Raw genomic sequence first — 17124 nt, forward strand, 5'->3', positions numbered from 1 at the left:
TATAGTGTTCTTGTTTATTGTGCTATGCTTATCTATGATGCTCCGGTGTTCACCGACTTTCTAAGTACACAGGGTGTCCCAGCATTGTTAGCCAAGCTGTTCAACGAGAGAAAAAGAAGGAACATTTAGAAAAATTATGATTGGTACCTCTTTCATGGGAATCAGTAGAATACGAAAGTGAAACGTGTCTTCATAAAAGCTATCCGTAGCAGGCATCAGAGCACTGCGGAAATGCGCCATAAAGCCAAGGCGTTCGCAAACCGAACAAGCGAAACCGAACGGGTTGTTAGTAAGTCGCTTCGTGAACTCACGGTCCGCTCCTGAAAAATGCGCGCGATTTGATGGTCGGTGAACGTGTTGCAAGTTGGCTTGGCACGTGGCGTCCTGCTGCTGTGTCTCTTCGGCAAAGGTGAGAGCATTTATGTCGTGCTCCGTATTGTCTTGGGCACCTGGTTGAGTTGGGAAGGAATGAGTGAATGCTTTCTGTTTCATGCTAGTGCGTCTCTCGTCTGACCAAAGCGACATTCGCTCGTTGACGTCGTCGCCTTTCTGAGCCACTTAGCACAGCAGTTTTCTTTGATGGTGCCATCGCAAGCGAAGCAGTAGCCGGTGTGCCAGCAATGTTGATGCCTGCAGAAGCTGCGCTCTGCAGGCGACGAGACGTCACGGGCTAATCCGACGCGAAAGACAAACTATGTGCAGAAACTGCGTCGTCACCTCGAGAGAAGGCCTACACCACCTACACCAAGCTTCACCGCGTTGGACCCTCCGTTACGCCGAGACTATGAAGTGCTCACTGTCGGCGCTCGTTGGTGACACGATCCAGTACTTCGCTTCCCCGCGTCTAGTTGGTGGCGCTATCAGTGTCAAGATAGAGCATACTTTACGCGTTCGCGCCGACGTAACATCTGTTACAGGTAGTTGATGCTGGACCCCGGCATAAAATTTTCGTGTTAAAATACGTTCCACGATACGATCTTAAGACCTAGGGTGTTTAGCCGTCAGACAATTGACAACCCAACATCGTATGTTTTATAATTGTACTTCACACAATTTTTTTTTTAAGTCTGCGCTATTTCTCGATGAACAGCTTTGCTAAAGTTGGCTGCGACACCCTATGGACTGGCACAGCCGGCCACACACAGAAGCTCGCCGAGCCTGCCAATGGCGCCGATACCCTCCCCCCCCCCCCCCCCCCCCCAGAACAATAACCATACCGTAGTCTTAAACACGTGTTTAACGCGACACTGCGGTAAACGCCCGCGCTGCCACCGACTCGCGAGTGCAAGACGAGGCGTGACTGAGCCGCGGTAAAGCTTTGACGATTCTGCAGTCAAAATCTGCATTTTCCGCCGCCTGTGATTCTTGGAGGGCGACACTATCTGTTAGATTAGCGCACGCGCCATCGAGTACGCTTCCACCATTGAGAGAGGAGGAGTTCCGCGAGATAAGAGTGATAAGCGGACAGCGGCAACGCGAAACTGAGGAACGAGCTAAACGAGGCAGACGCCTTGAAACTACGATGCCAAGTGGACGCACCGTCTGGTTCCGCTCAATCGTTTCTGCAGCACAACCTGCGCAACATACCACTCAGAATGAAGGTTTCCGCAAGAGGGTTATCTTTTCTACTAAGCAGCTATGTGCATACGATACAGTGGCACATACATCGGTCTAAGCGGAACGGATGGTAATCGCTCGATTAAATCTACTTGATTGTTGCAGTGTGAGCCGACAAACGCTGGCAGCTTCCCGTCGGCCTGATGACGTCAACCATCCAGGTATGATGCTCGCAACGCCGCTGTAAGCATTCTGAGACGCCTGATATTTGGGACGGGAGCTGTTCGCGCTGCACACCTGCAGCTACCTTCACGCTACGTCGAGCATATACGTCGCCCTCGCGTTGGAACGACGCCGCGAGTGCAACGCTAATCCTTGCTATTGCTTTGAACGCCTCGTCGTTTGCGAGTAGTAACAGTAATAGACTTTGTTTATCAAACGAGCAGGCGACGTCTTCAGCCTAGGTGGTCGGCGTCATCAGTCCAGGACGCCGTTGACCCTGGACGTCTGCCGCGCCCTAGCCACCCACAATGGCAGTATTTTTTGGCGTCATCAACTGTATGTACCAAACAGTGGGCCTTCATGCCACGACATCACCGCACTGATTCCCGACTCCATGGGACATCGAGCACTGCGCATGCTTATAGTCAAAGCCGGCGTACATTTATACATTTATTCAAATGAATAAACACATGGAATAAGAAGAAATCTGGACATAACTTCTAACACAACTCGAGGACAAATGCAGCAGGTCATTCCCTCGTCTTGAACCAATTGGAAGGTCGCAGGTTTCGATGTCTCGCGATTTCGATTGCCGTTGCCTGTTTGCTGTGGTCTGTCTATATGTATTACTTCTAGAGCTTATTGAAGAGTGTACGCAAGACATAGTACTATATTAGAAGTACAAAATGTGCGGCTCTTTTCTTACCAACTTTAGTAAGTATTGGGTCATGCAGTCGCCAAAAGCCTAGTGCTCCCATCAAGCACTACTCTATAGGGCCTCGGTTGACATGCCTTTAAGCGCGTTTCTACGCAGAACTTTAAGGCTATCTTAGGTAGGTATTTCAGGCCCTGAGAAGCATAGAGTTTCATACATTGGCTAGAGGGATCTGTGGCTCCAGTGTTTACGGGAGTCGCAAGCAGGGCAGATAAGGCAGCATCGGAATGTTGGATATTACACGGATTTGCCTATACTATTTCCTTCTGGCTTTAAATGGCTTGGTGACTTTGTACTGTGTTTTAAGTTAAGAAACAGTTAAAACTGTCCGACGGCTGCATTCGAACCCAGGACTTCTAGCAAAGAAGCCCGACATTGTAACCATTACGCTATGGACGCATGGACAAGCGGAACCACTGCAATTAGCAGCGATTGTGCGTACTTGCAGAGGCTCATTACCATGTGCATTAAAAAAATTGCTTTGAGATTTAGGCCGATTTAGGCACAGATAATGCGCAACAAACGAAGCCACTAGAACTTGTGAAGCCCCAAGCACGAAGATCAGACGAATTTAATCCGTGTGCTATTCACGATTCCCATGATGGGTGAACGATCGCATCGCCAAAGTTCCTTCTGGTAATTATAGTGTAGGAAACTCTTAAGCATTTGTTGTGATAACAGACGCAGTGTCGCTCCAGGTGTAGTCAGCGCCACCATAGTTATGTAAAGCTATCGAGGGTGTGTGCACGCCCCAATTTTGTGCAAGGTTAGGCTGCCTCCATGGACAGGCAGTGCGTTTGGCGACAAAAAAAGAAAAAGACAAAAGAGAAGTCGGAACACGGAGTCCCTTGCCGCTAAGTCGGCCCTACCGGAGCCAGGGCTGCCTTCGGCCACACTCTGATGGCACGAGCGTTGTGCGCAGAAAACATTAGATTTTCCGTCGAGCTAATGTTTTCATGCACATATGCATTGGTCTGAGCGGGAACGACAGCAATGTTGCAGCCTCAGAGTTATACCTCATCCTCTCGTTTGGGGCTTACAATCGCGGGTGGTTTTCCGTCGTTATCAGCTCGTGCACCCATCAATGTGCGATGCCGGCAGCACCACAGGGGTACATACACTTCCTGCAGGTGCCGGAACTACAAGTCATTTCTGTCTCGCTCCCGGGTCGAAGGTGCCTCTGAGCTGGAGCGGGGCACTCTGAACGCCTCAAGCGAATGTGCTGGGTGCGGTCCATTTCGACTACAGCTGAATGTATTGGGCGCTGCTAGAGTGCTCTAGAGCGTTCCAAAGCATCCAGTCGAATGTGCGCCGCTGTGAAGAGCGCTCAAGAGCGCTTGCTTTCGAGGAGCAGAAGAATGTAATGCGCGCGGCTGCAGCGCCCCTACCACCCGCACGCAAGCCCTGCATTTCAGTCACAAACACACTAATACACGCCACGCCCCCCCCCCCCCCCCCCACACACACACACAGGGACACAATTATAATGCTACAACTAATTGTTAGGTCAGGTACGTACCAAGCAATCGGCCAGCGGTTGACAGCTATTAAAGACAAAAAGCTGCACCTATAGCCTCTGGCTTCACGGAGCGGAAAGTTAAACACGACTAAACGAAAAAAAAAATTAGAAGCTTAGAAAAAAATTATTTCACATCAGCACGTACACATTCAAAATTTTGGATGGTGTATCGCTCCATAGGCAACACAAGCTTTGACGGACACCGGGAAGCTGCGTTCGCGAGGAATCTGAACAGTGTAGTGTTCTTCACGTGCTCCTGAAACCGCCAAAAAACACTTGTAGCCCCCCACAGTATATGAGGCCACAGGGGGGTAGAAATTGGGCCTACAGCCACATTTTCAGCAGTGGTATACCTCATAGCCGCTCCGAGACTGTGGAGAACAGAAATGCGGATCAATCGCAATAGTGCTGCAGTGTCAGTGCAACTTAGTGCACCGCGGCTCTTCAGCTCACCTGCCATCGCGAACCCAAGCATGATAACCAGGGAGAAGAGAAACAGGAGGATGATGACCAGCGTGGCGTACACCATGAAGTTCTCCATGGCTTGATTACTGAAAGGGTTAGGAAGTATTTGGGCAAAGTAGTAAAACACGAGCACATTGCCAATCAAACTAAGCCTTAAGGTACACTTTGCTACCTAAAGGACCACGCTGGCAAATTCGTGCAATCCTGACAAGGCTACAGGCGACATCCGATATTGAATAAACCAGCTGTAATGTGTATTTACTCCTGATGGCACTTTGTCTATACGGTCGCGCATACTAAGATAAAACTCTGGAATATGAAGCAATTATGAAAATTATTGATGCTATATGTGCGTCGCACGCATCTTCAAACAATAAAAGTTAGACTTGGGGTGAAAAATTGTGCGCGAGTCATATGAGAAAAGCAGTACGGAGGCATTAACAGCAAGGATGGCTTATGGGGGCGATAGACTGGAGTCAAGTTGCAGGTTCGCCTCCTTGGTTATATTTTGCAACGGCGCTCTCTATTTAGCCCGCGGGACAAATTACGCGGTGTTTCCATTGTGGTAGCTGGCCTAGCGGCGAATCTTACTCAGTCTACTGAATATGGTGGTAGGAATTTAACAGTGATGTCTACATCTGGCGACTGAAAAAATATTCTGGGATAGCTTCTCTGGTGGCGTGGGACCTTACAACTGTACACAAGCAAGGAGTGCTGTAAAAATAACTATTTGAGTCGAAAGATTTAATTTGTGGCGGCAATCTGAAGCAAAATATTCGTTTAAGCAATCTCTGAGCGCCGCCTGGGTCTATGCGGCTGAATTCGTTTTTTATGTACGTTTTCTTTTTTCAGAGTGTCGAATGCTATGGAGGCGGACTTATGCATCCGAGTTTCGCGTACAGAAACCTCACCATTAAGTTTAACGCCGCAATGCTTACGCGCGTAAGCACCCCAAAGCGTCATCCACGTAGTTTCGTGTTCCGAATGTCAGACGTCGGATATTTCTGAACGTGGAGCACTAATCTAGCGCTTGCTGGTGGTATGCGAGATATGACACAAACACGCCGGTACTCACGAGGCAGTGGAGGGGCGGCCTGAAAAACGACAAAGTAAATAAGCAGCTTAGGTGGCACGGCCAAGCAAGGCAACGACAGCAGTTAGCAACCTTTGAACTCTCAAATATTACGGGCGCTTAGCACTCGCTATAGGACGTGTTCGCTGTGCGTAACGAAAAATTAATTGGCATGCCGCATAAGGCGTTCCAGTCCTCAGCATCATCAAGCCAATGCCGGATAGAAGTCGCCACCATGCAAAGTGGGATACTATGTGCTGTGTACCAGGGCACATAGCCCACCCAATCTGCTTTTGCAATATCTCAATACTGTAAAGGGCCGTGTTAAAGTCGGAATTGAATGCACTTCAAAGATGGTTGACCAGGGGCCCGGCTTCTGGCCGCGTCCCACGCGACATTTCATGCGAAGAGCTCACGTCGATCACGGGCACGCATACCAAGATCCTTCTGCCCACCCTTCTTACGCACATCCAACCATCTTCTATGCAATCTCTCTTAACGCCACCTCTAATGCCTCTTTATTAAATGCATTCAGTACCATCAATTCAATGCTTTCAATGTATGTGCATCAAATGCGCATCCAAAAGGAATCAGTGCTTTTCGTAATATTGTATCGCTACGGCGAAACCTGGCAATTATGTCTACGTGCGTCACAAGCATCTAGGTATGGTTGGCATAGTAATAATTTATGCTACACAGATTTGCTGACACATGGTCCTAGTGATTTAGAGTATGCTCATAGTGCGATTCTTGCACTTTCTTGCTCAGCAATGTTTATAAAAATTGAGTATACACTCATTTGATCTTTAATCGTCTTTAGCCTCGGATATTTGGCAACGTTGGAGACGAAAAAAAAAGAAGATGCCTATCGAAATAATGCAGCTGTGGTTGCTGCTACTGCGCAAATGCAGCGTGATATAGGGACAAACACAAACGTAGTAAAAGAAATTACTGGACAAATGATTAAGCCATTGACTTGGGCGCCAAAGTTGCTCGGAGGCAAGATGACGACAAAGTCGAGCCTCATGTATACGTAATCATTTCGAAACGTGCTTTGTAAAGTGGTCCCAGCTGACGTAGCTCCATGTAGATACACGATTATTACGCACGACAAAAGCATGCGATGGTAGCCTTTTCTATGCGAACATTGTTATGCGATTGAATAGACATGGACAAAGGACGCGCAGAACAAGCCACCTAATCACAAAACATTTGATGCTTACGCTTTTGTGGCCATTTTCGCAATCATTCACCGCCTTCAAGATCTAAAACCACAGCACAGCGCATGTAAATCTCGGAAGCTATGTCTGAATTCGTTTGTCTCCTTTCACTGACGCCGGGTGGCGCGACCTTATCAGCTCCCTGCTGAAGAGTGAGGGCAAACTGCAGCAAGAGTTAACAAGAACTAACTTCGAGGAAATTTCCACCATTCAGCCCTTCATTCCAAAGAGTAGTGTGGTTACCTAATAACTGATGCACCCGTCCATATAGCTTCTTTCATATCTAACAGTCTTTCCTATTTTGCAAATGTTCAGCAACTTCAAGTCGTCTGAATGCGCCATCCCAATACTCATTACATTCCTTCTTCTTCACATACCTTCTTCACATTCAGGCCTGGTTAACCCCATTGCCTTTCCTTTTTATCTCTCTCTCCGACGCACACACACACATTCAGGCAATGAAACTTTAATAAACAACATCCTTTATCTTGAATGGGAAAGTATTATTTGAATTGTAGTATAGTTTGATTCTTCGCGTACAAATCATTCTAAACCAAACAGCTTTGCTTTGCTGGAACACAATAACTTGAACTACATTGCGTCTGTTGAGCAGATGACCTTAAGCTCGTTTTGCATTCTCCTATTGTTTATCGAGCCTGTATTATTACTGCAAAATGTTTTCTTTAACTTTCTGCAAACTAATTGCTTTTACGCAAACGAATTTTTGGGGGAGACCGAGGGCTGTGTGAGAGATTTAAAACACGGGGTTCGATATTAAGAGAGGAAGAAATACAGAGGACTTATATTCCGGTTACCAATAAAAGTAGATGAGAGAAACTTCGCAGCAAAAAGCACAGCGTCCGCTCTTACAGGTGCATCTCTATTGCGTCTCCACAAAAATCCGCGGTACGCGTCCCCTCCAGGCGAGGAAATTTTCACCACCTGCAAGATGTCGAAATAGCAGGAGAGACGCGCTGCCCTTCTTCAGTCGTCGAGGGCAAAGTTCACCTCCGCACAGGTGGTCAACTTGTCTTCGTTGTTCACTTAGACCAACGCGGGTACAATTTCGCTTTCTCCGAGAAACCCATCTCTAGTGTGCACTCACGATTAGGACACTTACAAGGGCAGCATGTTGTACGTGTATATATATAAATATATAATTTATTAGGTTCCAGATAACTGAATTGGTTAGCCACAGAGAATTTCTCAAGCTCAGCCTTTATGTAGCTAGAAACCCGGTTTTATTACAGAAATCGTTCAAATATCACACCCTCCACATGGCCGGAACCTCTCGTAACGCATTTCTTGTTGTTGGTTTCCGAGCTGATTATCTTGCACTTCGTTCTATGTGATTACGAATAGATTATTGCGTGAACGCATTCGTCACAGGCCCGTTGTTCTTCATAAAGCTTTGCGTCCTACTTTATTTGTAAGCAACTAATTGTCTGCTAATGCGGACAATGATGGTAAATTATTCACCCCCTTTTCTCTACATGATTACGAATGAACTGTGTCCTAACGCATTTATGACGAACCATCTATTGTACGGGCCACCAGTGCTGCCTAAAGTTCTTGTAGCTAAATAAAATAAAAAAAACATTCCGATCGCTTACCTTGAGTCTTACTGGCGCGGCTTTTTCCAGTATACCCGTAGGGAACTGGCGAAGCCGAGGGAGCAGGTGGTGGAGGAGGAGGGGGAGGAGGAGGCTGAGCGAACAGTGGAGGGTAGTAGTAGTAGGGCCCATAGTTGCCCTGCTCGTCGGGCGGAACGGGCGGCGGCGAAAAGTAGTCCACGAAGCCGGTCTCATCTGGGGGAGAAGAGGACAAAGTGAGGGCGAACGGACACCGACCATTGACCGGTTCATTGACGATTGAAATCTTTGGTCGCGCGTTCACCCGGGAATGGAGTTTGCTGGTTATTATTAGGGTGTGTGTATAGCAGCAATGAAAAGCGTTCACAGATAATCCAATGAATTCGAATCTCCCCGGAAGGACACTTCAAGTGCTGCCCCATAAACCGCCATCCTCCGATAACGACGATAATAGAAAGTGCTGGGGCATTCCCTTCCTTCAAGCACTTCTTCAACTTCTGGGCGAGGCGAGGTGAGTGACGGTGCGTTCTACCGTGCTCGGCACTAGAGCCCGCGATGTGCGCGTCGGCGATGACGTCACGTGAGGCCCAGTGATTAAGCCCTTCGTGCTGCGGGATCTCTTAAAGCATCGGTAAAATTTCCAGAGCAAAAGATACACATTGAACGAAGGTTAGAACCACACAACGTAAGCGCTGGCTATCAAATGAACGTTTATTGCGAAGACAAAGGTATAGGGAAACGAACAAAACAGTTGAAGCGTTCCTCCCCTGAAGAGCGCCCATGCCAGCTGACACGCACTGCCCCACGTCTTATCAGATCACATAGTGCGAGCTCTCCACGCTGTAGCGGTGATAGCATAAACCTTTGCCTAAAATACCATAGGGCCATGTTCGGTCGGTGAGGCTCAACAGCAAGCAGGGTAAGGCATGCACCATCACCGGAATCTATTTAGACAGTCTGTATACAGCCTACACGTTCCTGAGAAATATATAATGTGTACGCCGGCTAATAGATATCTGACCTTAACTTACAACATTTACTTTTTGTTAAAAGTGTCTCATAGACTTCCTACAAACGACACTTGATTGTCCAGTTCCACACTATAAGTATACTAATCGTGTTCGTGCCAGAGTTAGAAGTGTATTTCGGCACATCCCAGCAAATAGTGTTTATTCTGCTCATCTACATGTACTACTGTGCGGCTTTTCCCGCCCCCTCATTTATTGAAGGTTTGCAGAGATTTTTAGGTGCAATAAATAAAGGTAAATGAATACAGCCCGTTAGAATCAGTATTTTTACCTAAATGTACAAACAAAAAGTCTCGTTGACCGATGTTGTTCATAGAGACACTACTGTATGCAAAAATATAGAAGTCAAATTACAAGTCAGCGAGACAATTGGTTTTCTATCCGCGACAAAAAAAAGGTATAAAACAAAGTCAAATGGACAGAAGACCGGATTTCTACACCGTGCGCTAGTGGAAGGTCGCAGAGTGTGAGAAAGAGGAAAAAAATGAGAGCTTCCCAATTATTCGGGGCAACATAAAGTTCAGTCTAATTATCTTAGGTAGTACTTCCGTTAGCCCACATGCTTCCCAAAATACGAACACACGCAAAAGCTCATGTGAACAAAGAGCTCACCTGGCAAAGGTTTATACGGAGGATGTGGCCCTGCAAAACAAATAGAGAAAATGCATACTTGCGAGCATAGTACGAATTTATTTCCACACCACAAAGTAGAGGCTGAGGGCAAATAGTAGCACAAGGCTTCTTGAAAGCCCTCGACATAAATGCCGCTACGCTGCGAAATCCCACTTTATTTTTTTTTTAAGGAAAGGCTGCTTCATAAAAAACACGAATGATAATTTAGACCTAGGGGTTAAAGTTGCATGTTCAACAATAACATGCGTTATTTCATACGCCTAATAACGGGCGTCACGTAAAAGACGCCAATATTGACGTTGCCTTTTTTAAAGCACTTAGGGCTTTTCACAACTTCTTCCAATTCAGTTTGTAGCTGGCCCTACACTGAGCCAGTCGCATTTGCACAAGGACCGTTGTGAAGAAAATACTTACGAAGGGATGCTTGGTACATCTCGCTCAGTTCAGCTGGAAGAAAACAAGGACGAAATGCATCAAACGCTAAACACACGAGGACATCCTACGCACAGCTGCGACAACTCTGCAACTGCTCGCCTACCGGTATGAGTTTGCACTTTAAAGAAATAGAGGTTAAAGAAACGTAATCTAGAATCCTGCATTACCGCTTCTCCTATGGTTTTGTTACCTGAATTTATACATTAAGCTGAATAAATAAATCCTGAATTAATCAAACTTCGCCCATGTCCCACATATTACCGTGATATATTTTAACGTGCACTATAACTCTGTCTAAAAGCTGTTGTTTCTTTTTTAGTGCCTTCGCAGATAAGCCTTCAAAACGAAATTTTAGCCTGGGCTGCGTTCTAACCTGTAGAATTGGTCTAAGAAACTGGCCCAACTTGCGCAACGTCTGACTCAGCATTTTCACACTTCATTAGCAAAACGATAATCGTGATTCTATGAGTGCGGGCTATACAAAAAAAAAACCCAGATTGATCGACTTGCTGCATTGGATTAATGCATTACTGTAGCACCGAACCTTGGGACAAGAGACCAGAAAGAGAAGCACTGCTAGGGCGCGTGATCTTGTCTTTCAAAGCGAGCTGGGCACCCGGCAAAGTAAAAGAAAGAAGACATGTCAGTTTTTCCTTTTGGATGTGGTAACACGCGCTTCAGTGGGAGCGTACGTAAAGGCCTCAAAACCGCGGGGAACTTCCGCATTCTAGAAGCACTGGATATCATAGTTCATGCAAACGCTAAGTGGTCAGTGTTCGATGTGGCCAAAATGCGTCTAGACTATCGGTGGGAAAAATACAGGCTTGAGTGAGGACTGGGATTGTCATACGGCGTAGTTAACTTAGCAAAATAGAATATATTGCTACGGAACAGCCGCCACAGTGTGGCTGCACTGAGGAGAAAGAAGACGACGTGACCCCGCTTGATATAGCGTCGCCATCTTTGCCACCGTTGGTCTACGTGTAAATATATTGTAAGTAGACTTGTACATCAGCTACACGTAACAATATATAGGCGAAATGCTTGACTGCAAAGAATGTATTGCAACCTGAATACATTACGCAGGCTAGGGTATTATTCTGCGTCATAGCGATTTAAAACGTGTGCATTAAAAGCTCTCATCAGGTCATCCATTGCGCTGGTGCCTGTAGAATTAAACGTTACGCGACGACAGAGAGACAGACGCTAATCTTGGGTATGACAACCGGCAGGATAACTAACTGTCACTGTGTGGGAGAATGCATGTTGAATGATTATACCAAGGAGCTCATTGTCAAGCTATTGGACAAGCTGCTCGCTCCAAGCGACCAACTATGCTGATCGCTTTTCGATAGGTTTGCACCATCCGTGCGAATAACGAAGTTGCCGCAAACGATCATGCCCAAACATACCAACATAGAAAAGAGACAGTGAACGTGACCAGAACCACCATATTCGCCTATTAGAAAGTGTTACTTTACATAAATAAAATGCCCAATCGCTCACCCATGGCGCTCAGTCAGCAAGGCACGGCAGATGCGATAGATCTTCTTCTTTTTCTTCTTCTTCTTTGAGAGCCAAAGGAGAGAGAGAGAATGAGACCTTTAGTTGAAGTCGTGACTTGTCAGTCGAGGTGGGAGGGTCCCTTATTCCAGGAACCATCTGGCTTGGATCGCAAGTTAGACAAATTAACAAAACCTTGTTCAAAGCTTTTAACACCGCCAGCCTTCCGTCATTATTCTTTCGGAAGAACAAGGGCCCTTCTACAGTGACATATTTTGTTCGACCACTGTAGATCACGTCTAGTATGTTTAATGACTGGCGACATAGAATTCAGTCATGCATTTGTCAACGCCAGCCGATGCTACGTAAATTTGAATTTCTGGATATGCTTCAGAAATTGGCTTTGGGGTCCTTGTTGTTTTTGTTGTAATTCTCATACATTATGACTCGTGCCCACAGCAACGGATTGACCAAGACTGAGGTAGATAAGGCCTAACAAACATAACAGTTAAGTCTCACTAGCAAATTTTGAGGTCGTTGCCATTGACTTAGACGTCGTCGCCGTCGCCGTTCCGTCCACTATCACCACCACCCGTAACACCGACATAATCATGAAGATGATGATGAAGATGACGACGGTAAAGTTTGCAAGCTTGTAGCTAGAGCTAGAGGTGCGTTTCGAACGCTCAAACGGGTAAGCATGGACAAATAAAATATAATCCTAGGGACCGTTTAACGGTAAGGCCGGAAGCTGGACCCAAGGTTGACCCGTCTGAATCTACATAGTACGCCTTTGCTGTCTCAAGTGCCTTTCGATGCGGTTCCGATCAGTGCACTTGGAAGTAATCAGGGGAGGTCGGCGTACAATGCCAATAACGATCGTGCGAGTCCCCCGAAATAAACTCCTACGAAAGGCATAAAGAGTATCCTTTCGTTTGGTAAATGCAAGACTTCAGAAACGTAATGCCATATATTGCTGTTGGACTCAGCTTTGCATTCGCAGAATGATACAAGATCTCATTGTAGCAGTCATAGCAGTATAATAAGATCGAACACAGAATACAGACGGGAGCTCAGGTGGCAGCGGAACCAGGGTCCTACGGATGGCGTAAAGCCGCCGAAACTTGCCGTCGAAAATTTTGGGGTGGTCTGTGAGTATGGACCTCTTGGAGTTGTGCGAGCTGTGTGTGAGTGTGTGAGTGGAACTGTGAGTTGTCTGTGAAGTGCGAACCGTCTTGATGATGATGATGAGGATCACCTTGATGAGTTTGGGGCATACCCACTCGCGAGGATTAGCCGAGAATTGGGCAGACTAACGTCTTGTAGCTTCGTGCTATACACGAGTGGTAGGTGCCAATGTTTCTCCCTTTTCACGAGCTTTTCTCCGACTCGCGTACTTCCACGGAACTGATTTATAAGAACTGCGAGTGTGAGGTCGTATTCTTATGTTTGTCACTTTGTTTTCGGAGTTAAGTTGCAACTGTGTGAACAAATATTTTGTTCCCCTTATTATGCGTCGCTGGAACTCACGAACCAACCCCCCCACTTGGATCACTGCATTCTTTACACATAAAAAATGGCGTAATCATGTGGCACATGTGTACATTCAGTTTCGCTTATTCACAATGTAATCCTTCTTGGAATTTTACCGGGGCGGAAAAACTACACAACAACGATGCCACTTATTTCAATCTTTCAACGGACTTTCGTGCCCTCTGTTGCTGCTATTGTCTTTCATCATAAATGGTGTCCCAACTATCATGCATCGCGTTTTGAATAAGACTGGCCATTCGACGTGAAGATAGCAAAGTGAATATTCTTCACAGCCGAGTAGAGAAGCCACCAGAAAATTTATTTGATACTACGAAATTAATGAATTAATTGCAATTGCATTTTTTACTTACAGCTCTGAATGACGTTCTGTCATTGAAAAATTCGTAGAAAATTGAAAGAAGCCTAGAACTGGGCATGTTTTCAGCCATGTACTTCTTGCCCGTTTACTTTTTCATACTGATAATGAAATACCGCGTAAAATAAAAAGATATCACGTGACTAACCGGCCGCCCGCTTCAAAACGCCGCGCCCTCAAACAAGCTCCACAGGAGTTAGTGGGCGGTCTGTCGCCCTCAGGCCCGGACAGCGCGATGCTTTTGTGTTGCGACGGGACGAGCGCCGGCACCTCTGCTAATTGCGGTGTAGCTTATTTGAGGGCACTGCTTTTTTGTGCCACCGAACCGTTCGTCACATGATATTTTATTGCGGTATGAATTATATGGTCACTCCAGGCGCATTTCTGCCGTCATCGTTGCCGACGCCGTCGCCGTGATGTTGCATATAAAGTGCAAGGGCGGTAGCATGATACCCACGTGCCGTATGCTGTATATGCAAGCGAAAGCGTACGAGGGTGTGCCGAAGATGGTGGCCCAATCTCGCGTGTGCAAGGGTGGAAAGCGGGGAGGGAACGCGCCGTCTCCCGTTGCCCGCAAGGAACTGGAGAGAGGGGGAGGGCGTTCTACTCCGGCGGCAGCTGCGTACGGCGCGGCAGGGCGGGGGGCTGTACGCAGCGGTCTGCGATGGGGACAGAGTGCCCCGACAGCTGATAGCTTTGTGTGCGCTGTGTTCTTGCCGCTTAGTTCGCACTGAAGCGAGAGGCAGCACGAAGGTCAATTCGTTCGCTGCTGCTGTCGCACTTCCTCATTCCAGCGTTCCGATAGCTCGTGTGCTCGGTCATCGAGTGAAAGGATGATCCATCCATCCATCCATCCATCCATCCATCCATCCATCCATCCATCCATCCATCCATCCATCCATCCATCCATCCATCCATCCATCCATCCATCCATCCATCCATCCATCCATCCATCCATCCATCCATCCATCCATCCATCCATCCATCCATCCATCCATCCATCCATCCATCCATCCATCCATCCATCCATCCATCCATCCATCCATCCATCCATCCATCCATCCATCCATCCATCCATCCATCCATCCATCCATCCATCCATCCATCCATCCATCCATCCATCCATCCATCCATCCATCCATCCATCCATCCATCCATCCATCCATCCATCCATCCATCCATCCATCCATCCATCCATCCATCCATCCATCCATCCATCCATCCATCCATCCATCCATCCATCCATCCATCCATCCATCCATCCATCCATCCATCCATCCATCCATCCATCCATCCATCCATCCATCCATCCATCCATCCATCCATCCATCCATCCATCCATCCATCCATCCATCCATCCATCCATCCATCCATCCATCCATCCATCCATCCATCCATCCATCCATCCATCCATCCATCCATCCATCCATCCATCCATCCATCCATCCATCCATCCATCCATCCATCCATCCATCCATCCATCCATCCATCCATCCATCCATCCATCCATCCATCCATCCATCCATCCATCCATCCATCCATCCATCCATCCATCCATCCATCCATCCATCCATCCATCCATCCATCCATCCATCCATCCATCCATCCATCCATCCATCCATCCATCCATCCATCCATCCATCCATCCATCCATCCATCCATCCATCCATCCATCCATCCATCCATCCATCCATCCATCCATCCATCCATCCATCCATCCATCCATCCATCCATCCATCCATCCATCCATCCATCCATCCATCCATCCATCCATCCATCCATCCATCCATCCATCCATCCATCCATCCATCCATCCATCCATCCATCCATCCATCCATCCATCCATCCATCCATCCATCCATCCATCCATCCATCCATCCATCCATCCATCCATCCATCCATCCATCCATCCATCCATCCATCCATCCATCCATCCATCCATCCATCCATCCATCCATCCATCCATCCATCCATCCATCCATCCATCCATCCATCCATCCATCCATCCATCCATCCATCCATCCATCCATCCATCCATCCATCCATCCATCCATCCATCCATCCATCCATCCATCCATCCATCCATCCATCCATCCATCCATCCATCCATCCATCCATCCATCCATCCATCCATCCATCCATCCATCCATCCATCCATCCATCCATCCATCCATCCATCCATCCATCCATCCATCCATCCATCCATCCATCCATCCATCCATCCATCCATCCATCCATCCATCCATCCATCCATCCATCCATCCATCCATCCATCCATCCATCCATCCATCCATCCATCCATCCATCCATCCATCCATCCATCCATCCATCCATCCATCCATCCATCCATCCATCCATCCATCCATCCATCCATCCATCCATCCATCCATCCATCCATCCATCCATCCATCCATCCATCCATCCATCCATCCATCCATCCATCCATCCATCCATCCATCCATCCATCCATCCATCCATCCATCCATCCATCCATCCATCCATCCATCCATCCATCCATCCATCCATCCATCCATCCATCCATCCATCCATCCATCCATCCATCCATCCATCCATCCATCCATCCATCCATCCATCCATCCATCCATCCATCCATCCATCCATCCATCCATCCATCCATCCATCCATCCATCCATCCATCCATCCATCCATCCATCCATCCATCCATCCATCCATCCATCCATCCATCCATCCATCCATCCATCCATCCATCCATCCATCCATCCATCCATCCATCCATCCATCCATCCATCCATCCATCCATCCATCCATCCATCCATCCATCCATCCATCCATCCATCCATCCATCCATCCATCCATCCATCCATCCATCCATCCATCCATCCATCCATCCATCCATCCATCCATCCATCCATCCATCCATCCATCCATCCATCCATCCATCCATCCATCCATCCATCCATCCATCCATCCATCCATCCATCCATCCATCCATCCATCCATCCATCCATCCATCCATCCATCCATCCATCCATCCATCCATCCATCCATCCATCCATCCATCCATCCATCCATCCATCCATCCATCCATCCATCCATCCATCCATCCATCCATCCATCCATCCATCCATCCATCCATCCATCCATCCATCCATCCATCCATCCATCCATCCTGCTTTACTCTCTTTGCTCCTGTTTCGACCCCTAATCCAGATAGAATGTACGCAGTATCAAAATCTTCACGTTAAAATTAGAGCCAGCTTCCTTTGTAGGGC

The 17124-nt window shown here is 47.2% G+C and overlaps 1 protein-coding gene across 1 annotated transcript in view; it reads right to left on the reverse strand.

Moving 5' to 3' along the window:
* The window catches only part of LOC129384359 (uncharacterized), a 30752-nt gene extending 18708 nt beyond the window's left edge, over positions 1-12044 (reverse strand). Inside the window, exons 1-6 of the mRNA XM_055069744.1 lie at positions 11965-12044; positions 10438-10470; positions 10003-10032; positions 8384-8578; positions 5554-5572; positions 4467-4564 (exon numbers count right to left, since the gene is read on the reverse strand). Coding sequence (XP_054925719.1) covers positions 4467-4564; positions 5554-5572; positions 8384-8578; positions 10003-10032; positions 10438-10470; positions 11965-11968 — 379 coding nt within the window. The 5' untranslated portion in view covers positions 11969-12044. The remainder of the gene's footprint in view (positions 1-4466; positions 4565-5553; positions 5573-8383; positions 8579-10002; positions 10033-10437; positions 10471-11964) is intronic.
* Positions 12045-17124: the final 5080 nt, after the last annotated feature.

The sequence above is a fragment of the Dermacentor andersoni genome, chromosome 8, assembly GCF_023375885.2.
Source record: "Dermacentor andersoni chromosome 8, qqDerAnde1_hic_scaffold, whole genome shotgun sequence".
Lineage (NCBI taxonomy): Eukaryota > Metazoa > Arthropoda > Arachnida > Ixodida > Ixodidae > Dermacentor > Dermacentor andersoni.